This window comes from Typha latifolia, chromosome 11, assembly GCF_019914945.1.
Source record: "Typha latifolia isolate L0001 chromosome 11, TyphaL0001v2, whole genome shotgun sequence".
Classification (NCBI taxonomy): Eukaryota; Viridiplantae; Streptophyta; class Magnoliopsida; order Poales; family Typhaceae; genus Typha; species Typha latifolia.
In genome coordinates, this window is record NC_133096.1 from 7807191 (window position 1) to 7830351 (window position 23161).

General features: G+C 38.1%; 4 protein-coding genes across 12 annotated transcripts; all 4 read right to left on the reverse strand.

Moving 5' to 3' along the window:
• Nucleotides 1-514: 514 nt before the first annotated feature.
• LOC140797891 (phosphoribosylamine--glycine ligase-like) lies at nucleotides 515-4699 on the reverse strand. 2 transcript variants are annotated; one of them, XM_073151579.1, is made up of 5 exons: nucleotides 4389-4699; nucleotides 3842-4127; nucleotides 2612-2982; nucleotides 1462-1992; nucleotides 515-1341 (listed from the first exon to the last, which is right to left on the reverse strand). In XM_073151579.1, the coding sequence occupies exons 2-5, from the start codon at nucleotides 4113-4115 to the stop codon at nucleotides 928-930; spliced, it is 1590 nt and encodes a 529-aa protein (XP_073007680.1). In that variant the 5' UTR covers nucleotides 4116-4127; nucleotides 4389-4699; the 3' UTR covers nucleotides 515-927. The 2 variants fall into 2 exon arrangements, with proteins under 2 accessions (XP_073007680.1, XP_073007681.1); XM_073151580.1 differs by having other exon boundaries at nucleotides 4261-4478.
• A 69-nt stretch (nucleotides 4700-4768) lies between these two features.
• LOC140797889 (PHD finger protein At1g33420-like) lies at nucleotides 4769-9690 on the reverse strand. The gene is made up of 5 exons (XM_073151578.1): nucleotides 9148-9690; nucleotides 8718-8823; nucleotides 7676-7891; nucleotides 5797-6411; nucleotides 4769-5713 (listed from the first exon to the last, which is right to left on the reverse strand). The coding sequence occupies exons 1-5, from the start codon at nucleotides 9467-9469 to the stop codon at nucleotides 4861-4863; spliced, it is 2112 nt and encodes a 703-aa protein (XP_073007679.1). The 5' UTR covers nucleotides 9470-9690; the 3' UTR covers nucleotides 4769-4860.
• Nucleotides 9691-11020: 1330 nt separating this feature from the next.
• Nucleotides 11021-18128, reverse strand: LOC140797665 (RING-H2 finger protein ATL58-like). Of its 8 annotated transcripts, none has more exons than XM_073151291.1 (6): nucleotides 17507-18128; nucleotides 17316-17401; nucleotides 14286-14439; nucleotides 14022-14194; nucleotides 11799-11872; nucleotides 11021-11576 (listed from the first exon to the last, which is right to left on the reverse strand). In XM_073151291.1, exons 1-6 carry the CDS (start codon nucleotides 17714-17716, stop codon nucleotides 11479-11481), a joined length of 795 nt encoding a protein of 264 aa, XP_073007392.1. In that variant the 5' UTR covers nucleotides 17717-18128; the 3' UTR covers nucleotides 11021-11478. The 8 variants fall into 8 exon arrangements, 5 of the variants coding, with proteins under 5 accessions (XP_073007392.1, XP_073007393.1, XP_073007396.1 ...); XM_073151292.1 differs by having other exon boundaries at nucleotides 11021-11590; XR_012110702.1 differs by lacking the exons at nucleotides 11021-11576; nucleotides 11799-11872 and adding exons at nucleotides 12152-13309; nucleotides 13519-13643.
• Nucleotides 18129-19595: 1467 nt separating this feature from the next.
• On the reverse strand, nucleotides 19596-22932 carry LOC140797162 (uncharacterized). The gene is made up of 5 exons (XM_073150436.1): nucleotides 22361-22932; nucleotides 21890-21960; nucleotides 20493-20598; nucleotides 20089-20221; nucleotides 19596-20001 (listed from the first exon to the last, which is right to left on the reverse strand). Exons 1-5 carry the CDS (start codon nucleotides 22435-22437, stop codon nucleotides 19855-19857), a joined length of 534 nt encoding a protein of 177 aa, XP_073006537.1. The 5' UTR covers nucleotides 22438-22932; the 3' UTR covers nucleotides 19596-19854.
• Between the last annotated feature and the right edge of the window lie 229 nt (nucleotides 22933-23161).

Consider the following 23161-nt stretch of genomic DNA (forward strand, 5'->3'; position numbering starts at 1 on the left):
AAAGAATTAAAAATAAATAAATTAAACCGCCATTATAGATTAAAGTCACTTTGTTACTCCAACTTTGTTTTGTATCACTATATTTTTTTTTACTTAATTTTCATAACCACTAGAGTTTTCATCCAAAAATGATAAAAATAAATTTATCTCTCTATTACTATATTTCTTAAATATATATTTTTACATTATTTTATCGTTTATGTTAACAATATTTGTCTTTATAAATAAAATTTAGAAATAACTTTGCTCTAAAATAAAAGAGGCAAAATATATTTAACTAAAAATTAAACCATGCCATTGTCACTTGGTAACTTACATGTGATAAAAAAAATTGTTTCGCGTTGAAAACTGTGTCCTATATCTAATTATTAAAATTGAATCGGACATTGACCACTGGGTCATTAAAAAAATGATAAATGAAAGATCAGAAAGGAAAATATATGAACATCATTACTGTGTTTAACTTCTCATGAATTGCTTGAACTATTCAAAGAACTCAGAAGTTAAACAGAGGTTAGAGGAGTAAAATAAGACTTCAGCTCTATATGCAATCTGGAAGATTAAAGAGCTTGCTTTTGTACAATGTCAGATCAACAGTATTAGCTTGGTAGCCTATTAAAGCACCCAATGCTTATTATTCCTTTCCCATGCTACATTGAGCTACCACATTAAAACCTCATTTGGCTTGAAGTAACCAATATTAATCAGGGATCCCATCCGTCTGAGTGAAGTAAGTTTCAGGATCATTACATTGGCAAACCTGACTGCTAGCCAATTAAATGTTTGTTCATGTCATATTAAAAACTAGCATTTCACAGATTGAATCTGTATCTTTTTTCTCCATTGCTTTCTCGCAGCTATGATAATATTAGATTTCTAACGCAAAACAGCTTGTAGTTTCTCAGCATCTATGGAAGTAAATACTCCTCAATGACTAGCTAATTGCCTGTGTCTGAGTGCTCTCCAGCCGATATCCAGCCTAAAGAACCCTTCAGGCCAGTCGATAACTTCGAGTGCATTATAAGCTCTGGACCTTGCTTCTTCTATATCTTTTCCCTTTGCAGTAATGCCAAGCACACGCCCTCCTGAGGCAATGAAGTTTCCATCAGCGTCTGCAGTGGTGCCTGCATGAAATATCTTAACCATTGGAGCAACCAGCTCTGCTTCCTCGAGGTTTCTAATTACGGATCCCTTTTGATACACCCCTGGATAACCTCGACTTGCCATCACGACCACCATGGCTGATTCAGGAGACCAGCTCAGTGATACCTGGCCTAACTCTCCTTTACAAGCTGCAAGTAGAACTTGTGCCAAATCAGACTCCAATCGCATCATCAGTGCCTGTCCAAAGAGAAAAGAGTGTATAATGAGCATGAGGTAGAGGAATATAAATGTTGATGGACAATACCTATATAAGGACCTGAAGAATATCATATCAGATAACAAATTAAAGTTGCTAACCTGGCATTCTGGATCTCCGAAACGCACATTGTACTCGATGAGCTTAGGCAGCCCAGATACCTTCTCAATCATAAGCCCAGCATATAACACGCCAACAAACTTGCAGCCTTCAGCTGCCATCCCTTTTACAGTTGGAAGTATTATTGTTTCCATGACTATGGACTGGAGTTCTTTTGTCAATATTGGTGCAGGGGAGTATGCGCCCATACCACCTGTATTTGGTCCAGTATCACCATCACCGACTCTTTTGTGATCCTGTGCAGATTCAAGAGGCAAGGCAGTTTCACCATCCACCAACGCGAAGAATGATGCTTCTTCACCCTCAAGAAATTCTTCAATGATGACTCGTGAACCAGCTGAGCCGAAAGCACCGTCAACCAGCATCAAGTCTACAGCCTCAAATGCCTCTTGCAAATTCATGGCAACAACTACACCCTTTCCAGCGGCCAGTCCATCTGCCTTGACAACAATAGGAGCCCCTTGCTCTGTGACATACTGCTTTGCCTCAGAAGGACTTGTAAATGTGCGATACTGAATGAGAAAAATAAATGGAAGGCAATAATTTCTTTTGTGAAATCATTGATAATAGTATGAATAGAGCAGCGATAAATATCATTTACTTATGCCAGATTAGAAACTAATAGTGCATGTATATCCATTTCCAGAAGATGATTTCCTATTAGAGTAAATTCAATAATTAAACAGAATGGAGATTGGGAACACAGTTATGAAAGATCCTTATCTATTATTCAAGTAAGCTTGTGACAGAAAAGAGTTGACTTGACTACTCTTTGTACACTACTTGTACTTTTCAAGATTGGGGATCGATGGATGCATGTGAGTTCATGACCAAGATGAGGCTATTGACACAAACTAGGATGAGTTTTTCTATTATCAAAACTTAGAGGACAGCTATATTAATAATTGAAAGCATGCACAACATGATACAGATAAAAGGCATCTGATGTGCGAGGGCTTCGCCTTGAAAGGGCACAAATGTATGCAACTTTACAACCCCCACCCCCCACCCAATATAGAGAGGTTGTTCTCGTGACTCAAATCAGCACTATTAGAGCACATGGTACCACGCATAATGCAACTCTACTAATAAGATGAAAAATAGAATTCCTGAAAGGCTATCGGTGTATACCTTTGCCGTTGGGATGCCATATTTGTCACATAACTTCTTCATAAAATCCTTTGATCCTTCCAGTGCTGCAGCCTCTGATGATGGTCCAAATGCTGGGATCCCAGCCTTAACAAGGTCATTCACAAGACCAGCAACCAGAGGGGCTTCAGGACCCACTACCACCAGCCCAACTCCCCACATGCGGCAAAAGGAGATCACTGCTGCGCTATCAAGAATGTCGAGGGTTGAAATGCAGGTGGCATCTCCAGAATGAGCAATCCCTGCATTTCCTGGCGCACAAAATACTGCATCACAGGATGGAGATCGCTGCAAGGCATAGCAAAGAGCATGTTCGCGTCCACCACCACCAATGACCAACACCACCACCCGTCCTTTGTACATTGATAAATATGTGAAATTTATCAGGACATTCTACCATAAACAGAGAAGAAAAAATAAAGAGATATTGCTAATAGTAGAGAAAACGAAGAAGCTTCACAACAATGCAAGAATATTTCCAAACATTCATCTTAATTTTCATGAAAGTGATGATGGCAGTTCACTAGGTATCATAAACTATAAGTTTCAAAATAGAATAGAAAGGATATCTTGACCTTACTCATGCCATTTTAGTAAAGAAATAACCAATTCCCACCACCAAAATAACAGTTAAAAAAAGTACAAGCAGTTACGCATCAATCAATTAAGCCTCAAATGTCAAAACAGCCCCATTAAGATCGACAACAACCATAACTAAATTATTATGGATTTAAATTACAACCAGCTTGATACTCCGCTACTCCATGGCCAATAAGAAATTAGAACGCCAGATTAACTCTCATAAGATCAGCAACTCGCCCTAAAACCTAGCCATCCAAATGGAAACTCCAATTCAGCAATTACTGGCACAAAACAACCATATCCTGATTCACTATATCCTTGCAATCAAAGAAGAAAAAAAAAACAATTTCCTGCAGTGATATCCTGATCTACTACAACTTCCAGAAAACAAAAGGCGGTTATTCCAAAAGTATCAATCAGAATAACCAGAGCTCTTCTAAGACAGCTATAACTAAAGAAGAAAATCCCGAGTATTGCTACTTAAATTGAAAATATTACAAACATTCTAATGTACCTAAGTACTGCTGCTTAAATTTATAGCTATCATAATGCATTAGATGCACTCTTCATCAAAAGAAAGCTGAATCCAGAGGCCGTGACAAACAAAAGAACTAAATTAGCAAATCTCACCAGAACCGCGTGCACTGCCACTGTCATTGCCAGAGAACTTGGTTCCGTCAAAGTTGCCGTCATTAGTTGCCAAAGCCCTTGCGATGAGTTTCCAACTAGATGATGTATGGGTTATTCTAAAACGCGCAGGGGAAGGGGGACTCCATGTTTGATAAGCAGGAAAGGAGACTGAAAAGCTCAAACCACGACAGAGATGACTCTGCGAAAATGCCTTAGTGGCATGTTTTTCCACAAATCTTGGCCAATTCCGAATACTACAAGCGGCACAAGCCATCAAACTCAAATCCTAAATAAAAGAAAGAATACAAACATTAGAGAGTCAAAACCAATCACTACACAGAAGCCTATTTCTCCCAATCAAAGGTCGAAATTCTCTTTCAATCAGAAACCGAAAATAATAAAAAAGAATCGGTTTTTACGCATCAACAACGAAAGCATCAGATGGGCATCCTCTCTATCGATTCATGACTCTTCTCCGACTCGCGAGTCCAACAAAGGCGAGGAGGATTACGACGAAGGAGAAGAATAAGAAGCCAAGAGAGCTTACCCAGATCAGCAGCGGATTTAGAGGGAGGAAACGAAAAGTTTTAAGCGCCGAAAAGCCCAGTTCACACTGCTCTTGGCCGCACCGAGGATTAGGGGAAGCGGCAGGATAGATGGAAGACCTAATCCGAGTCCAATCTTGATCAAGTTGATAGGTCAATTTTGGTCCAAAGGACTAAATCGTCGAGTCAAAATTAATTTAATTGGCTCGTCTCTAGATTAACTCAACTCAACCCAAATCAGAGCTGATATTTTCCAAATAGCTTTTTTTTTAGTAGATAATCGTAGGCTACACTAATGAGCTAACCCCCTCCTGTATATAAATTGAATAACTATGCTTAATATACTACAAGACGAGGGCCCGAATTGATTTCTGCAAGTCCAGATTGCAACGTTCTAGTTTACATTAGAGCATCATAATTCATGAAAATGATACACATACACCTCGTGATCTAGGAAATATGTACAAAAAGCCTTCACCCAGCTGCTGCCAAGCTTCTATCTTCTCCCTCCTGGGTGACTGTACAAAAAATTTCACCCTCACATCTCCCCCTCAACTTGCTATCTTTACACAAACTACTGCTACGACTACTACGTCCACGAGGCTCGTGGGCTCTTGTACATAATCTACACACAAATTTTTTCGGCACATCCTCAAAATCTTGGATCCCTGAGCACCTTGTATGTCGCCATACACCACAGGCATCACAAGCCATCATCCTCTCGCCGTCGTCGTCGTTAGCACCGCAGACACAGTTCACCTTCCACTTCGCCATCCCCCTCTCCATCCGGAACTGCCCTAGCCGACGGTTGCCGCCACTGCACCGTCCTCCGACTCGGGCCGTCCCGCTTGAGCCGAAAAGGAGCTTGAGCTGAGTGGTGTCACTTGCAGCTTTGCAATCCATAAGCAGTTCGACTTGGAAGGCTTGGAGGATAGGGTAGATTTCTCTGAACGCTTTTGTAGCTTCGACCTTCAGGTCTCCGACAGTCGCAGTAGCCGGAAGCACGAGGAGCTCCGGCGGAGGTGCGACGTTGGACTTTGGCTGGTCTAGTAGACCGACATGGCACCATATGTTTAGTGCGAAAGGATCTGGAAGTAACCAATCATTTGATTCATCATAGTGCTTGATGAAATGCTTGCAGTCGAGAACTGTAACTGCAGAGCTCTGGGCAGATTCGCGTGTCACTCGTAGCTTGTCATACTGCATGGTCTCAGGGTTAAGAACAGCATGATACAAGAATTTGAGGTCACGGAGAAGGTGATCTCTTGAAGGTCTCCATAGGCCTTGGCCATGCAATGCCTTACTTTCATTCGTAGCAGCTTCAAGTCTGTAAAGATACAATGAACAAATAGAGGTTGAGAGAACTATGATGCCACGATAAAGCGGGAAGTAAACTGTAAACTTACTGACCTGAATTCAAATGTACTTGTTTCAGCATTGCATCTAACTGATACAATCAAACCATCATCAGTTGATCTGCCACCGAGACTCTTCAAGCAGTGATCGAGAAGCTCAGGTGACCCTACGCTCCAGCTTGCTGCTCCCCTGAGATCACGCAAAGCCACCCACCGCGACACATCAGCAGCACGAAGAACCTTGATCATGATATCCTCTGCTCGCCTAACGTCATCATCTGGCCAATGGCATGGTTTCCTTTTGATGGCTTCTGGTGATGTCTCTGCATATGTTTCTGAATGTTTCTGCCCACGAGCACTTCGAAGCAATCCAGTCACATAGCAGAAAAGGTCCCTCACAGTAATGAGTTGGTAGTCCGCAATGGATTGATATAATGCGATAGTATTCTGCAACCGGCTCCGAGGAACTCGTGCTCGACCGAAGAACAACGACAATGGCATGCTGGAGAGGGTGTCAATTGCTTTCCGGTAGGTTTCACCAGTGATACCAAAACTTCCAACACCAAATCGGTATCCCCAATCTCCGAACCAAGAATGGCCGGCACTGACTGCATGTAAGAGGCGATACTCCATATCATGTTTCCTCGACAAGTCCATGACTGTGACTTTTCTGTCATTCAAAACAAACTACGGTTATTAATACACAACGGACAGAAATAGAAAGAAACAAATGCAGAACAGTTGATAATATCAGAACAATTTTTTTATGCAACAAAATTAGTGCCAGTTTTTTAGGTTTGAGTTCACACTTTTTATTCAAAGTTAAGCTGTGATTGCAGTCATTCAAGATATAAGTCCAAGCCTCGAAATTGGTTTCCAACAGATCACGGAAAGCAACACGCCATACAACATGTTCACATAAACTCACGTCAAGTTGTCAACAACTCAACACATTGATTTGCATAATAAAGTTTTCTGACTATGTAATCTATGATAGTTCTGAGGTAGGTATAATAAGTTAAAAGCATTTCATAGAAACACAGACGATATAAAAAAGCACAGGACATTTATCCATACTGCCTCGCAATTTTATTGTTGGTAAATGAGAGCCTAAAGATATCTGAATGATCGTTGTATATGAACCATAACAAGATTGTCATGCAGAGCTTCTTTCAAATAGGAAATGCCCTGTGTAGAGCTGACCTGTTGATCAGCCCAGGGAAATACAACTGGGTAAAATCTGAATTTGCTGTATTAATGCTAAAAACTTCATCCAGGATTGAATATTTGTCGTGGAACACAGCAGTTAAAAAGAATAATAAGATTTTTTTCTATGTTATGAGTGGATTTAACACAAAAGGCAGCATCACTATAAATGAAAACAAACAAAATGTTTCTGGCCAGCGACTGATGGTGAATTGACCAAAGGTTGTACCGTTAAAAACTACATATTATCAGAGCAGTGGGACGACATTATGTTTACAGTTGCTTCTGAGACAACCTCCATGCCACATGCATTAAGATTTTGGCAAAGGATACCTAACATTTGGTTAAATTCTGTCCTACAAGGTGATTAAACGAGAAATCTTGATACATCTATCGTAGATTGCATCAATCTTCTCAGAGAATTCAAACAGCTCAAGATTTTTTATATTTATGAATAAATAAGTTGTTATGAATTTATTGGCAAATAAAAGGAGCATATGCAATTGGCAATTATTTTTCGCTGGTGATCCGATCATTATCACATAATGAAGAGCTAGCATAATGGAAAACATGGAACATTAGTAGCTCTGCCAGCTTCGTCCTAAATCTAGCATTGACCATTCAAATCATAGTACCATATGAAACAAGAATATCGACTCAGTAAACAATGTGAAGGACTCACTTGGGAATATGGCAGACAATCCAAAAGATATTAAGTTTTAACACACCTGACTCGGAGCAGTTTACAGAGACGATCCCAGAAATCCATCAAGTCACATCCTGTTAAGATCTTTGAGCCACCTTCCTGGCCATTAATTCTGACAAGGTGGCCATAACCATTAGCATGCACCACTCCATGCAACAAATGACTATAATTTTCCACCTGGACATATCCCCAATCATCTTGATTATCAGAACTGATACCATGGTTGCATAAAGAACACCTGTAAAATGGCTCATGGCGTATGAGACAAGTCATAATATGGAGTTTAAATGGCACATTATTTTATGGAACATAAAAAACAACCTCAAAATTTCTCAAAGAACAAAATAAACTGAGTCAAGATTTTTCCCCGAGATAATTCTTAAAATACATAGTCTGCGTAATTCCAGCGAATTAACAAGAGAATGTCATCTTAAAAAGAAAAGAACAATTATCATTTATATTCAACATGATCCTTATAAGATGTGATTTATATGATTGGCCACACTAACCTATCTACTTTGCAAGCTTTGTGCATCTATCCAGAAAGTAATAATTGCAGCAACACTCAGATGTATTTTATTCTAGTGGGATTACACATTTCTCTGCATCTCCAGCAATCACTACACACCCAACAGATGGAAATCTTACAGGTTACAACGTCTACTAAAATTGATTCCATTTTGCAGAAATTAGACTTTTTTGTGCAACTTACTCATAAAGTCCGTTTCAGGAGGGCCTACGAATATGACATTTGAGCTCAAACTACGAACTTTTGGAAAACATTTATGCTCTCTTGAACATACAAAATAACATTATAAACATGGAAAATATGTATAACTGAGACTTATAGGAGGAAATCTGTTGGCTATCACATGTGGCATGTTGAACCACATGGAATAAAAGATAAGACTAGGGGTGTGCTAATTCTTTGGGTTGAACTAGGTTTCATCATATATACCTAATCCTAGTTGGATTACAATTGTGGTTTTGGAACTTAACAAAATTATTAACACTTAATTAATCAAATCGCAATATGCATCCAAGATATACCAATGAGAACCCACCTCAACTCTGATAAGTCCACCATCAACCCACAACCTCCACATGGGCGCTTGCTGCTTCGAATAATGAAATGATAACGCTTTCCACAAACTGGATGACCACCCCAACCTGTTAAATAAAATAATAGGCAAAATTTAGACAACTAATACGACTATTATTCCCTCACTTTCTCCTCCTTTCCATATTTTGTATTTCTCCTCTTTTCTGCTCCATCACATTTAAGCCAAATCCAATCAATGTATTGTGCTTCTATTCGAGACTTAGTGTATTCGGAAAAGCTAGTCATGATCATAGTTCCTTTCATATTTAACCAGCTATGTATCAATTATACTACTCTAAGGCCAGTCCAGAACATTCCGAATGCGATCCGGAAAGAATTTTGAGAAAGGAAAATTAATAGAAGAAATAGCTGAGATCTCGCCCCGGGCTCACCGACGACTTTGCACTGCTCGCAGTGCACATTCCTCGACCGCGTCACGTCCTCCTCCACTATGTCGAGCTCCACCGCTGCGCCGCCATCCGACTGTCCCACCCGAAAACAGATCCGCCACGTCAGCACCTGCGACGACTCCCCGGCGGCGGTGAGAACCGTCGCCGGCACGAGACGAGCGTGCCGCGAGAGGAACGACAGCACGGCGCACCTGAACGGACCCCCAAATGGACGATCCTCGGCCGACGGGAACGTGAGGAAGTCGTAGAGGTCTGCCGTCACCCTCCGCTTCGCCCGCTTCAGGGGCCGGCCGTTGACGGTCATGGCGGAGCCGGATCTCGCGGATCTAGCTGAGATCCGACGGTCTCGATCGACCCCCGTCGTGCCGAGATTCGGAGCAGGAGCAAGCGAGATCTGAGAAGAAGAGAGAGATCTCGAATTCGAATTAAACGACCGAAATGATTTTAAATCGAGAAGAGGAGGGAGGGAGAAGGATTCCAAATTTTAGGCGCGAGCTTGCGAAAACATAAACTGGCGTTTGGTTCGGCGGAGCCGTAGCTTATATATATATATATATATAAGAGAGTAAGTCGGTTCGGAGAGCAAATTACGATAATAGCCTTTCGGCGTTGTCATTCACACGTGGTGCAGTATCCGTAATTATACGTATCCAATCCAATACCGATTCGTTTGTCTGTTGGAATCCGAGCCGAACAAATCCGACTACACGATTGGTTCCGAGATGGATTTGCGTCGATGAAACTCGCTAGATTTAATCTTGGCGGGTTAACGGGCCAGATTGAAACTTTGTACAGATGAGTATTTAAACCCACGAGAAATTTAAAGATAATTTTGGCAGACTAGGACTGAATAAAGTTATATTTATCTTTTAATATTGGATCAAATATAATGGTTTTATTATGGTGTGGGCACCACTACTCATAAACGTTTACTAAATGTGAAGAACTATTTCTATTATTTTTATTTATTATGCTATTTTTATATTTTTATTTTGTTTTGCCTATAAATACTTTATAATTCTTTCATTTTAGGTTAATGACTATTTTAAGAATTTTCACATATTGAGATTTTGTTGGTAGCGTCCAACGTCGTTGAATTCTGACACTCTAGTTGGTAGAATTATCGGGTTTGGTTACTTTTATATTTGCGATCAAAGAGTTTGTCCTACATCAGATTAGGAGTAGCAATCCGGTCGAGTTAATTGGGTTTGAATCTAATCGGGAAAATTTAAACACAAACACAACTCGTTTATTAAATAGATTCAAATTTCTAAACACGAACACGATCTTATTATTAAACGAATTACACGTGTCTTTAGTGGGTCAACCGGTGACACAAAATATTCAAACTTTTTATAAGTTATTCAAGGAATAAATAGGTTTATTCGATTTATAAATAAGTTTATTCGATTTATAAACTATTTTTTTGTATTATAAACGAACTAATCAGATTATAAACGAATTATTATCTCATAAACAAATTAGCGAATTATGTCATAAACGATTTAATTGGACCCATTTAATAATTGTGTTAGATGGGTTGACCCGTTTATAATTTGACCATATTAAGATCAAATCAAGACCAATTTAAAAATTAGATTATCATGTCTAATTATCGGGTCGGGACAACTTTTGCTGCCTCTAGGTTTGATCATGGAATAACGGAAAAGGAAGTGTTTCAAGCATAATACATATGAATAATCTAAGTCGTACAGATAGAAATTCTCCTAAACATACATGCCAGAAGCATGGATCTGTTGAAGGAAATTAAACTTCTGCTTAGCAACATAAAACTAACACTTTTAGAATCGTCCAACTTATTCCTCTCATAAAAGCAAAAACGAAATTTAACCTCTTCTGAGAAAATGCCAGATCTATCTTTATTATCAACTTAGACCCATTGCACTGAATTCAGTTTGCCACCTTCCATGTTTGGAAGCTTGAGCTGTACCAGTTATTGCGGAAACAAACACAGATGAACTGAAAAGAAAAGAAAAAAAAGAGGCAAGAATCTATTAACATAACGTCCAAGTCCTGCAGTTAAAAATGGGCAGGGAAAGCTCGGAAAGAAACAAGATTCTCATGCCACCATTTCTGTCTTCTTTTAGCCGTTTCAAACTCTCTTTAATACTGGTCTTATCACCTCAAAGCTAAGTCTATATATTCACAAGAACTGGTTCTTCTAATGGGGCTAATCTAGGAAGGATGAGTTACCATTGTCTTCTTGCTACTACTTTTGGGCTCCTCTTGCTGTCGAATGGGGCCGTCGGCTCACAGCAGCAGATTCCGGCGATGTTCGTCTTCGGAGACTCTCTAGTTGATGATGGGAATAACAACTTCCTCAGCTCCATTGCAAAGTCCAATTACTACCCTTATGGGATTGATTTCTCCCAGGGGCCTACGGGGAGGTTCTGCAATGGCAAGACTGTCATAGATGCATTGTGTAAGTCTTTTCTCTTAATTTTAGATTCAATTCAACTTTTATTCAACTACAATTTGATAGGCAAGTTTGAGTTCTTTCCAGTTTAAGTCAATCCAAAGCTTGTAAATCAAACTTAGAGTCAATGGGCTGAAAGCCTGAAACGGACACTGATGAAAAGTAAGTTAACAAGTAAACAATTACATAATCTCACCTTTCAGATTTGTTCCCTTTTGATTCTTCCAGGTGATCTTCTTGGTCTGCCATATTTGCCACCATATATAAGCCCTGTCCTCAATGAAACAAGATTGCTCAGTGGAGTGAATTATGCTTCAGCAGCTGGAGGAATCCTAGATGAGTCTGGCCAGTTCCTCGTATGTTTCCTCTCATAGAAGAATTATGTTTCACATCATACATTACAATATTCATTAATAATGATTCAAGCCCTCTTAATTCTCCGAAGTGAGTGAGTGGCAAGCACCCTGAGTTAAATTTAACTTAACACAAACAGGTGTGATATCAGAAAATGAAAATGAAGACTATGAAGTACTTGACACATGAACAAGATAAATAAAAATGGCACAACTTGATATTAAAAGCACATGTAAAGATTATTTTTGCCTCTTTAATTAAGGGAAATTATGTGTGGATTTGATTACAGGGGGAAAGGTTTAGCCTAAGCCAGCAGGTGCTCAACTTCCAGAACAACTTGAATCAGCTGAGGAGTATGATTGGTGGAGGGAGAAACTTCAGCCAGTACCTTGCCAGATCCATTGCAGTGATGGTTCTTGGGAGCAATGACTACCTCAACAACTATCTCTTGCCATCTCTTTATATCTCCAGTTACAACTACACTCCTGAGCAGTATGCCAACCTCCTCATCAACCACTACACCAGACAAATACTGGTATATATACTTATCATGTTCTTCAAAAGTTCGATAGGCTTAAGAGATGAACTTAAATCAAAGTATCAAATGCGATCTTCTCTCGCAGGCATTATACACTGTAGGTTTGAGGAAGTTCCTGCTTGCAGGGGTTGGTCCCCTTGGCTGCATTCCTAATCAGAGGGCCTCTGGTCTCGTGCCAGCTGACCGATGTGTTGATCAGGTGAATCAGATCGTCGGGTTCTTCAACAGGGGGCTGAGATCACTGGTCCAGCAGATGAACAGCAACCACCCTGGTGCAATCTTTGTTTATGGCAACACATATGGTGCAATGGGGGATATACTCAACAATCCTGCCACTTATGGTATGTCCTTCCAAAAACTAGACAAAATTATCTAATCTTCTAAGGACAAAAAAAGAGGAGGCAAATCGACTCATTTTTTTCAAGTATATTTGCAAAACCCACTCCCTCATTAGTTTGTAAGGAATATTCTGAATATATTCTGCTTTCCCCCCCTTCTTAAAACCTTTCCAAATCCTTCTTAGTAGTTAAATCTAAGCCTGGAAATGACATGATATCCAGTACCAGATTCACGAGTTGAATAGCTCCTTTTTCTCTAGATTTAAGATGGCTGAGACTTGTTTCCAGGATTCACAATTGTTGACAGGGGCTGCTGTGGGCTAGGAAGAAACCGAGGGCAGGTTACTTGCCTTCCTTTTGCTGTGCCATGCATTGAGAGGAACCAGTATGTCTTCTGGGATGCATTCCACCCAACACAAGCTGTGAATCTGATACTTGCACAAAGAGCATACACAGGATCTCCCAGTGATGTTTACCCTGTCAATGTGCAGCAGCTGGCTCAACTGTAGCTCTGGATAAACCTAAATGTTTTGATGTTCTTGTGCAAGAATATGTTGATCTACATGGATGAATCCAAATTATGAGTGTTTTTCTTTCATATGTATGAGCTAAATGTGCAGACATGAATGGCTAGGGTACGCTAAAATTTTGTCAGGATTATGCATGAAGCCTCGATAAAATAGCACCTTCTCTTGTTCAAACAAATGTGTGTTGTGTGATCGACAGCGCCTATATCCGCTCCTGATGCACCTGCACCTAGAGTGATTGCTGGGGCCACTCATTGCTGGGGGAGTACAAGGACTTTTGATGACTGAGAATCAAGCGATGGTCAGTTCATAAGCCATCCAAACAGAAGCAATTCATTCTTTTGATAAGTAAAGAATCCATCCTCGTATAAATCCTGAGATCTTGGAGACCTAATATGGTGAATCTAATCTTTTACATCTAAGTTACCTTATAGCAAAATTTCTACAATCTGATGCTTTGTTGCTAAAAGCTATTGCATCATCTATTTCATATCATAGGAGATCGAAGAAATTATAGAGAAGAATATAGTAGTTCCAAATCAGGTAAACACCTGAAATTTTTAAATTTGGATAGCTCAGTATCTTGGAATATTGACAAACACAAAAAGTCAAAAAACTTTCAACAAATTTGACAAGTGCCTAAACAATCTCGACATACTTACATTGTTGGCAGCTCATACTTTTTGACTTCCCTCAGCACTACACTGAGATTCAATATCAACCACCATTGGCACCTCTTCATCGTGCCTAGATTCTTCAGTTTCACTCCGTACATATCGAACATCTTCATTTGCATTCTCTCTCTCCCCCTCATCTGCTTGATTCTCATGCTGACCTGATCGCTCATTAGCAACACTCTCTGCATCATCGTCCTGCAAACTCTCTTCGTTTTGAGCTTCATAATCTAACGGGTTGTTAGCAGCTACCTTGGTCACTGGAAGGAGCGAGACTCTGCAGAGAGGGCAGGTGGTGTTGGTGGCAAGCCAGTGGTCAATGCAATCCACATGAAAGGTGTGCCCGCATGGGGGTATCCTTTGAAGCCGTTCATCTGATTGATATTCCCCCAAGCAGACAGAGCATCTGGATGACAGTAAAAGCATTTCTTCAGAAAAATGGAAGAGCAGAATGCAACTAGGGAGCATAAAGGAAGCTGAAGGAAAGAAAAGCACATCAATACCACAAGGAACTCCACGCATCCATATATGATGAAACACTAGCTTCCTATTTTGTCAGAAACTAAAGAGAAGAAAAGCATTCTAATAGCTAGTAGTGACATATTTTTAATTGCTCTATGCTAACCGTTGAGAAGTTCTGGCATCATGATGCAAGTGCCTAGCCCAGAAGTTTCTCCTTTTAGGACCTACCGGTCATATTTAATCTAAAGTTTGCTGTGGTTTCTCAAAAAATTTAACCTCACACTGATGTTCCAATTATTCAGCTATATCAGTAGGGTGCATCCATACAGTAATCAGTAGGACAGAACAAAGAACGATCAGATGTTTGTGATCTGTTCCTGTCCCTCATCATCGATCCACGAACATTAAGGCTAGCAGGATAAACTATCAGTTTTCTGTCAAGCAAAACTTCCAAAGTGCAGTAATTGTGAGTAAATGCTGAGATTCAGAAGTATCAAAAATCCATTTTTTAATTTTTATCTATACTTGCAAGTGTTGAATTTAAACTAGGTGGTTGGAATTGTTTGGCATTTTAAAATGTGTCTGAAAAGATATCAAGTCTTGAATAACAGGCAAAAACACAGAAGCAAAATTAGTTTCCAACTCCTCGAAATCTGATTCTTACCATCTCTTTCAAGTATCACAGCAAACTATCAGTTTCTTTTCTTTATTACAAAAAATAAGATGAGACAAACTTCTTCTAAATCCAATCTTCTGTAGTTTCTAAAGCTATATGCCAAGAGATGCCAGAATCATCAAAACATCAGTGGAGAACTTACAGAACCACGGTGACTTACTGAAGATACTCTTGATTAAAGATGTATCAGAAATAGATGGCTTATGTATGACCTATTGATCACGCAGCCAATGGATTCCAACATGACAATTGCATGCTTCTAAAATTGTAAGAAAATCTTTTTTGTTCAAACATGGAAAGTTATGTAGTCAAAATGGATTCCATACTAACATATTTTGGACTAGAAAAAGATCATCATATCCTTGAGATATATTATCATTATAAGTGACATAATTGCTTATTGCAGAAATGATTCCCCAACAGAAGACGACTAGAGAAATACTCTATCTTCTTGAAGGAACAAAGAACAAAAAAAGTGTGAGATTAGACAATATAGTTCCCTCTGCCTCCTCAAAAAATGAAAAGAGAAAGAATTCAATGGAATATATTAGCATGAGCTTAAAATTTGCGCAACTTGTGATAATAAAGCATGACTATGAGAATAATATCCACTTAGCATTTAGCCTGTGCAATTTCACTTTGTTCTTGATAAAACAAAGTTCAAAAGTGATGATCCAATGAGATTAACACAAGAATCATAGAAATTAGCTTTATCTATTCATATAACTCATCTACCTATAAAGCACGGATATAGATATGTCGATATGGCAAAACTGAAAAATATAAGGATATGATACGCCTAGGATACATAGCTCATACATACATATATATATATATATATATATATAAAACATATATGAATTAGTGAACTTTTGTACTTTCATTTTCTTTATTCAGGAATTCTATATTATTTTTTTGCATGATATTTTATATAAGATCTTCAATTAATTTTAATTAAAGAAATACCATTTGTAAAGAAACTAGTATTACGTAGTGTATTACTAATTAAGATGTAAGATAAACAAGAAATTTAATTTATAAATAAAAAGAAATTGGTCATTGTAACATGTTTTCTTAATATAGATCATTAAATAAACAAGCAAATTCAATCTTTTCACAAAATAAGAACTTTTAGATCCAACAAGAAATGAAAGGTAATAGTCTCCTTCAATTTGGCTTCTATTGATAGAAATCTTGGAAGTATCCACAATATTAATTTCATTTTAAAAAATTCACATAGTTAAGGAAGTATCTGATACGTATTTAGAAATATCGAACGAGTATCATATCCGATACGGATACGACAAGAGTATAGAAGTATTTGTGTTTCCTAGTCATCGACTAGGAGAAACCTCAAGACTACAAGGTTTGCACATTCTAGACTAAGGGATATTTAATTATTTATTGATCCGTAGAACGGTAGAACATTATATTTATTGGTTCACAGGTCCTCTGTGGGAATAGCTCAGGAAAAAAACATAAGTTCCTGCCCTTTGTCATGGTCATCTTTCAGAATTCTTGGTACCTGACCTAGAGGCATGTGTAACATAGCAATGTAAATTCACTATCAAAAGTTTCTTTAGACTTCACCAAAAGGGCGAGAATCTAAATCTTCCCCTTTTTAATGTTGTTTCCTATACTCTTCTCATATTGTCCAACTAGTAGCTCGTAAATGTTATTTTTCAACTGTTATGCCTCAAAATATTCCCGAGTCTTCACTATACCAAATCAAACAATGACAAAAACTTTTCTGGCTTATACAATATGTCTTCTCTGACATCCATAAAATTGGAAGCATGCAGTCCAATAGCAAGAAATATGTCCATTAACCAACAAGCACAAATGTCTACCTACCGCAAGCCAGATGTGACAAACAAGATAGCCGATAAAAACAATTGGAACTACCTTTGTAAACAAACAGTTACATAACTAAATAATTGACAAATTTATAGTGCCCACCTGTCATACATCCTCAGTAAAGCAAAATAGTAAATCAACATGTTAAACGAGATAACATCTGATCACATGCAGATTTGGTCTTATAGGTTGGATCTCAACTGGTAAACATATTTTAGAAAAAATCAAATTTGGGATACTCAACCATTACTAAACATCACAATGCATATGTTGAAATGATCACTCACTGTGTCTCTCTGATCAAAAAGCTCTCCTTGAACACGACCACCGGGAGCATCTCCCTCACTTCCTTCTTTATCCCCGACTCCGAAGGCTAAATGTGAAACGCAAACAAGAAACAAGAAGCATTACATAAGAGACCCATCAGATTTGGAACAACTTTATCCTGTAAATAAATTCCAACAACTAAAAGTGTTACTCTTGGGAGATCTCCCCTACTCAGGTGATTGGCTCTCATCCTCAGGCTTTGCCAACTAGCTCTCCGGCGCCGCAGGTAGAAGAGGTAGAACAAGAGCAGCAGGACGAAGGTGAAGAAGACCGGCACCGAAAAGATGAAAGCTTGGTAAAGCTTCAGCTCAGGGGAAGCAGCCGAGCAGTACGTGGGCGGATCCGAAGTGCTACAAGACATCACCAACCTCTTCGCAGAACCCAATCCAAGAATCCAATGACCAATCCACGAAAACCCAGATCGATATATGCGAAATTACTGAGAAAATATACCATATGGGTGACAAAGAAAGATCAAGAAAGCAAAAGAAACATTAATTATCCTTTCCCTAAATCTCCCAAAGAAGGGGTAGAAAAGGAGGAATCTGACGGAAGCCCAGATCGAAAGTTTAGATTTTGGGGCCACAAATATAGAGATGATTTCGAGAAAACGGAGGTAGCGAGCATGGGAGGGGGGATCCGACGTGTCGATATAGGAAAGGTGGAAAAGAATTAAACAAAGGAGGAGGCGGAGGAGGACAAGGGAAGCAATTAGATATCCTCGCGATCTCCTCAGACGACCTGCCTACTTGGAGGCAAGGAGAGGACACGAGAGATAAATAATTTGGAGAGATTTCTTTTTAAAAAAAAAATCAAATATTCTTTCTTTTCTTATTAATTATTTATTGCTTTGCTCCTCATTTTTGCACCCAAAAAAAAAAATTTAATGAGAATACCAGATGTATACTTCTTCTTCTTTTTTTTCAATTTAGGACTTAGAATATTGATATTTTCATCTATTTAATTTTATTTACAATCTAAATTGTAGGTCACGATTGCACAGGCAAAAAATCTCGACAGCATTATCCTTCTAGTATCAACCACCTTCTCTATTTAAATTTGCAAACTTATTCTTAAACATGTATAAATCCAAGTCATCAAATGATTAGTAGTTTGGTTGTTAAAGCACCAACTTAATTATGTCTAGTGGAGCTTCTTATTATATTAGCGTAGTTCTTAAAAGTAGAGCATTCATAGAGAGAAAATTATACATATAAATAATTATAAGGACTACGGTAACAGATAGCGACAATGAAAAGTTGTGCATGTTTCTGTTTCTGTGCACCAGTCACTTCGAGGAAGTTAATCCATCGTTAATCTTTTTAGATGACATGGACGTAAGGCCAGCAACGTTGTCTTCAAGTGAGGGTATATGCATATTAACGGCTAGAATGAATCCTCCTGAGAAAGAAGACAAAGCAAGAGAAAATGAGATAAAAAGGAAGTAGGGACCATCACAGATGCTATGTAGTAGTAGATGTCTACACTCATATAATCTTTTGTCTTTCTCTTTTCTTTTCTTTTTCTTAGAAATAATTATATTTAGATATTTTGAACATTCATCATCTTTTTTTTTTTTTTTTTTTTTATGTGCATCTCTTGAGCTAGTGAAAACATTAAAAAAAAAACTAAATTATCTCTTGAAAATGTAAGAGTATTTTGGTAAGTAAAAATTTTATATTGTTGCTTTTGTAACTTATATATGACACTTATAGATGGGAAAATAATGAAAACCTAATAAAATAAGTGTTTTTATAATATTTTTTAATAATTTAGGAGGCATCTATATCATAAAAAATTCCAAGAGATATATATATATATATATAGTGATATAATTTTTTTTTAAATGAACTTATGTCTTCTCAAGAGCTGTTGTTGTCCAAAGTCACAGTATTCAATTGTTCCCTGCAAAATGCCATGAAAGGACATTAAGTACACCAATTCAGAATTGGTGTACTTAATAATGTGCTTGGATATTTTTTATTATGCAAATATTTGACATCATTCAGAATTGCTTGGTCTGCAATTCTAGCCATTGTTGTCATGAAGCTCATGTAACTGTTGAACTTTCTGCAGCAAAATAACTCTGCAGTTTCTTCAATTACAAGCAATATTAAATTGGATAACAATAATCTTGGCATAGCTATAGTAGAACTGCATAGAGTTCATAGTATACCTTCTTTTTTCATGAATCCAGCTTGGGATGTGAGTCAAGAAATCAGATTTGCTTGGAACTAAAATTAAGACAAGCTTACAAACTTGAGCTTTTTATCTGAATTTGATTCCAATGCATGTTTAAACTATTTCATCTCTCCTACGACATCTCATTGCATAATAAAGGCACAATAATTCAATTCTCACAAGGTAACATTGGCAAGCCAGAGAGAGTGTCAGAATATATGTACAAACATATACAGGTTTCTTTTTTTTAACCAAAAAAATGCATGCTTTTTGAAGGAGATGCAGTTTTTTTGTCATTGCCTCCTTCAGAGTGGGGTACTAGGCATCCCTTACTTTGACATTAATCTCGGCTTGAGGGCTTGCAGGTAAGCTGGTGAACTTGTGAACCAGAAACTTGAAACAAGGAAGAAAGATGATGTACAGTGCAGCCAGTATAAAAGGTGATGCAATGAACCAACCCAACAGCTGCAGAAGAGAATTTTATCGATTCAATGTTGAACAAGTAAAAGCAAAGACATCAAGTTCTATGAGATTGATGGTATAGCGACTAACCGCATGGAGTATGCTGAGCAGTACTTCCCTCGAGGCTTGGCCTGTGATGACCTTCTTGAAGGCATCAGGTGTCAATGCAAATTGAGGACCACCGGAGATGGCTTCACCCAAACGCAGGAAGGGTATGACCAAGCTGAGGAAAAACAAAGAGCTCATGACCATTAAATTCAAGAATTAACTAGTTAAATATGGTTGTTATATCTTTGAACCATAGACTCTTAGAAACCAAGATCACAAGTTAAAAGGGATGGAGAGGTTAGAGGTGCCCCGGGGATCACAGTAGAAACTGCTGGTTTTTATTCTATTGTGTTAGGTGAAGGGAAACTATCTTGCAATCAATATAACTTGGCAATCCAGGATATTTAGAGAACAAATAATAACTGTTTTAAGCTAACAAAACTTACCTTAATTCAATAGGAGTGGCAACAAAATTTGCAAGCATTACACTTGGTGCATGGCAGCGATGTCCAAGCAATGCTATAGCTATCCCACAAAGAATGACGGTGGTCCCTGTAAGCATGGGACAATTATAATGTCACTAAGTAGCAAGCAAATTTCATAGGATTATGTACCCATATGAATACAAACATACTGAGGCCTGCCTATCTGGTCTGTAAATTGCATTACGCCGTTATAGAAATAAGCATAGCAAATGAACGCTAAACATTTGTGCAAACATGTATGATGGCTATATGATGTATAAATTGCATTGGAGCTTCTAATCTAGATTGTCCGAACTCCAAAGATTCAACACTCCGAATCAACAACCTTGTGACTGACAAATAGATCAGTGATACCATGCAAAAGCTAACTAATAGCCTAATACACTGTGCAGGGCACCCAAACTATCACAGTCCCTTGCAAACATGCTACTATTCCTTATCCAACAATTTTCTAGCTGAAAACATGTCAAGTTAAGTACAAGTATTTTTTTTTTTTCAACAAACACAGATAAACATGACAGCTGCTAACTGAGTAGCATTTCACAATTGCGGCTCAAGATTGCAGGGATAATCATAAGCTATTAATAGTTTTAGAAGTTATGAGAAATTAAAAAGAATCAACTTATCACTTATCAGCAAATTATCGTCTTGGACCTAATTATATTAAATAGGGAACAAAAATTCATGGAGTAAAGTCACTGAATGAAACGCAGTATAGATGTCTCATTTTTTTCCTGCAATTCACATGTAATATCTGAAATCTTGAATAAATTTTTTTTTTAATCAAGCTTTCCTATATGGGGAACAGTAATGAAATTTTCCTATTTTTTCCTTGCAATGGGTAACCAAAAAATTTTATGAAAAACTTGAAAAATGATTTATTTGAAGATTAGATAGCTTAACATCAGGTTGTCATCCACTTTCTCTGGTGTGCTAAGCACTGAAATTCTGTAAGTTAAGTAACAACATTGAGTGAAAGACACTCAGACTTATGACGAAGGTTATACCGTGGCAGCACGTTGAAAGAAATTGTTTAATAAATATTAGTACCATCTGATAAATTGTGGTGGGCTAAATCTGTAGTACCATATGATCGACTCACACATTAACCTAAAGACAAAGATGAAGTCTCATAAACATATGAATTTAGTTATCCTCCTGAAAACTATGTATGTACAATGAGTGCCAAATAATTTCATGTTATACCATCAACAAATCCACAAGCAAAAAGAGCACCCAAAAAAAAAAAAAAAAAAAAACACTACCGGAGCCACCCCTAACGCTAAGCAGTGGCATCTCAAATAAAGGCCGATAACATTGCATTACAAAGAAAAGAAAAGTTCCTTGTAAATCCTTACCACAAATTGGGAACACTCCAAGAGTCACACCGAGAGCAGTAGAAAAAGCTAGTTGACTTGGTTCTGCACCCCTACAGGGAAAAAAATAACCAAAAAATTCTCAACAATCTTACAACAATTGCTTTCAAAGTTGGGATCAATCCCACATACAACGACTAGAACACAGGAAGCTGAAACAGATGATCAGCATCTACTCTGCAAGACTGCAACTGTTCAACTTCAAACGAGAATCAAGTTTGTGACACCCAAACATGCAAATTCTTTACCAAGAATACAGAATGAAATAGAATAATGCAGAAGATCGATTGGTTTAACCTTAATTTTGAATTTGCCCAAAATGTGAGGGAAAATAAAACAGAAACGTAAGGATATGGAGAAAACAAAGAGGGCAAAGAACCTTTTGATGATCCAGTGAGAAAAAGATAACGCACTGTAGATCATAGAAACAAAAGATTAATCCCAAACAAGTACCTTTTGATGATTTGCATGAGAGGATCAAGGATCTTCTTGTCGATCCATGACACCAGGCTGGAACTCCAAGAGGTCATCTTGCAGAGAAGCCTGTCCAAGGAAAAAGAAAAAGGAAAATCCCTTCTTTGTCTTGGTTTACTTCTTCTGCTACTTTGTGGATCGAATTAGAGAAGACCGAGTAGGGGGGCAAGGAGTCGCCTTTAATAAGCGATGCAAGAAGCAAAAGAAATCCCTTCCTTGTACGCCTCTAATCCTCTGGACCAGAACAACCAAATGCAAGATGGAGAAGAATTCGTTGACTTATATAGGTGGGGAAATTAATTGGAGGAAGAAGACCTCCTCGATCCAAACATCCTCATCTGGGTAATGTCTGCAAGCATCCAACGCTTACTCCAGTGGAGTAAAGAAGAGAGATCTTCCTATTGGATTTGAGCTGAGTCACGAGTGGTGATGGTCATAAGGATTAAACTACTGGAGTAGTTTATTTTTATTTTTTTCCTCTCTCATTTTTGGATATTTACGAAATTATTCGCCGGGGGGAGAAATCATGTAAACTTTCTCAAAAATCCAATGAGAGGGTTATAAAATTTGCACCCGGTTTATCACGTTCAATAGCTAATCGCAAACAAACTTCCCAATTTCGGTATTCAAAATGCCAATTATATCCTAAGAAATATTGGAACAAATTGTGATAACATTTTTATTCCAATACTAAAACGAAGAACTATTAACATCAGCTGCATATTCTCTAAAATAGGCAACAGTAAAAGAATATCATTCGATCGGATTTCATATAAATTC

Coding starts and splice junctions, on each gene's coding strand:
- LOC140797891 (XM_073151579.1), bottom strand. CDS start 4,115: ATGGCTTGTGCCGCTTGTAGTATTCGGAATTGGCCAAGATTTGTGGAA. Junction 2,983..3,841: donor TGGCAGTGCACGCGGTTCTG/GTGAGATTTGCT, acceptor CAATGTACAAAG/GACGGGTGGTGGTGTTGGTC. Junction 1,342..1,461: donor TCGGAGATCCAGAATGCCAG/GTTAGCAACTTT, acceptor CTCTTTGGACAG/GCACTGATGATGCGATTGGA.
- LOC140797162 (XM_073150436.1), bottom strand. CDS start 22,437: ATGACCTCTTGGAGTTCCAGCCTGGTGTCATGGATCGACAAGAAGATC. Junction 20,222..20,492: donor GCCACTCCTATTGAATTAAG/GTAAGTTTTGTT, acceptor GTTTTTCCTCAG/CTTGGTCATACCCTTCCTGC. Junction 20,002..20,088: donor TGCTCAGCATACTCCATGCG/GTTAGTCGCTAT, acceptor TCTCTTCTGCAG/CTGTTGGGTTGGTTCATTGC.
- LOC140797889 (XM_073151578.1), bottom strand. CDS start 9,469: ATGACCGTCAACGGCCGGCCCCTGAAGCGGGCGAAGCGGAGGGTGACG. Junction 6,412..7,675: donor TGTAAACTGCTCCGAGTCAG/GTGTGTTAAAAC, acceptor TTTGAATGACAG/AAAAGTCACAGTCATGGACT. Junction 5,714..5,796: donor ACAAGTACATTTGAATTCAG/GTCAGTAAGTTT, acceptor GTATCTTTACAG/ACTTGAAGCTGCTACGAATG.
- LOC140797665 (XM_073151291.1), bottom strand. CDS start 17,716: ATGTCTTGTAGCACTTCGGATCCGCCCACGTACTGCTCGGCTGCTTCC. Junction 17,402..17,506: donor GTAGGGGAGATCTCCCAAGA/GTAACACTTTTA, acceptor TTTCACATTTAG/CCTTCGGAGTCGGGGATAAA. Junction 11,873..14,021: donor AAGTATGAGCTGCCAACAAT/GTAAGTATGTCG, acceptor CATTGAGGACAG/GGCTTATATATGGTGGCAAA.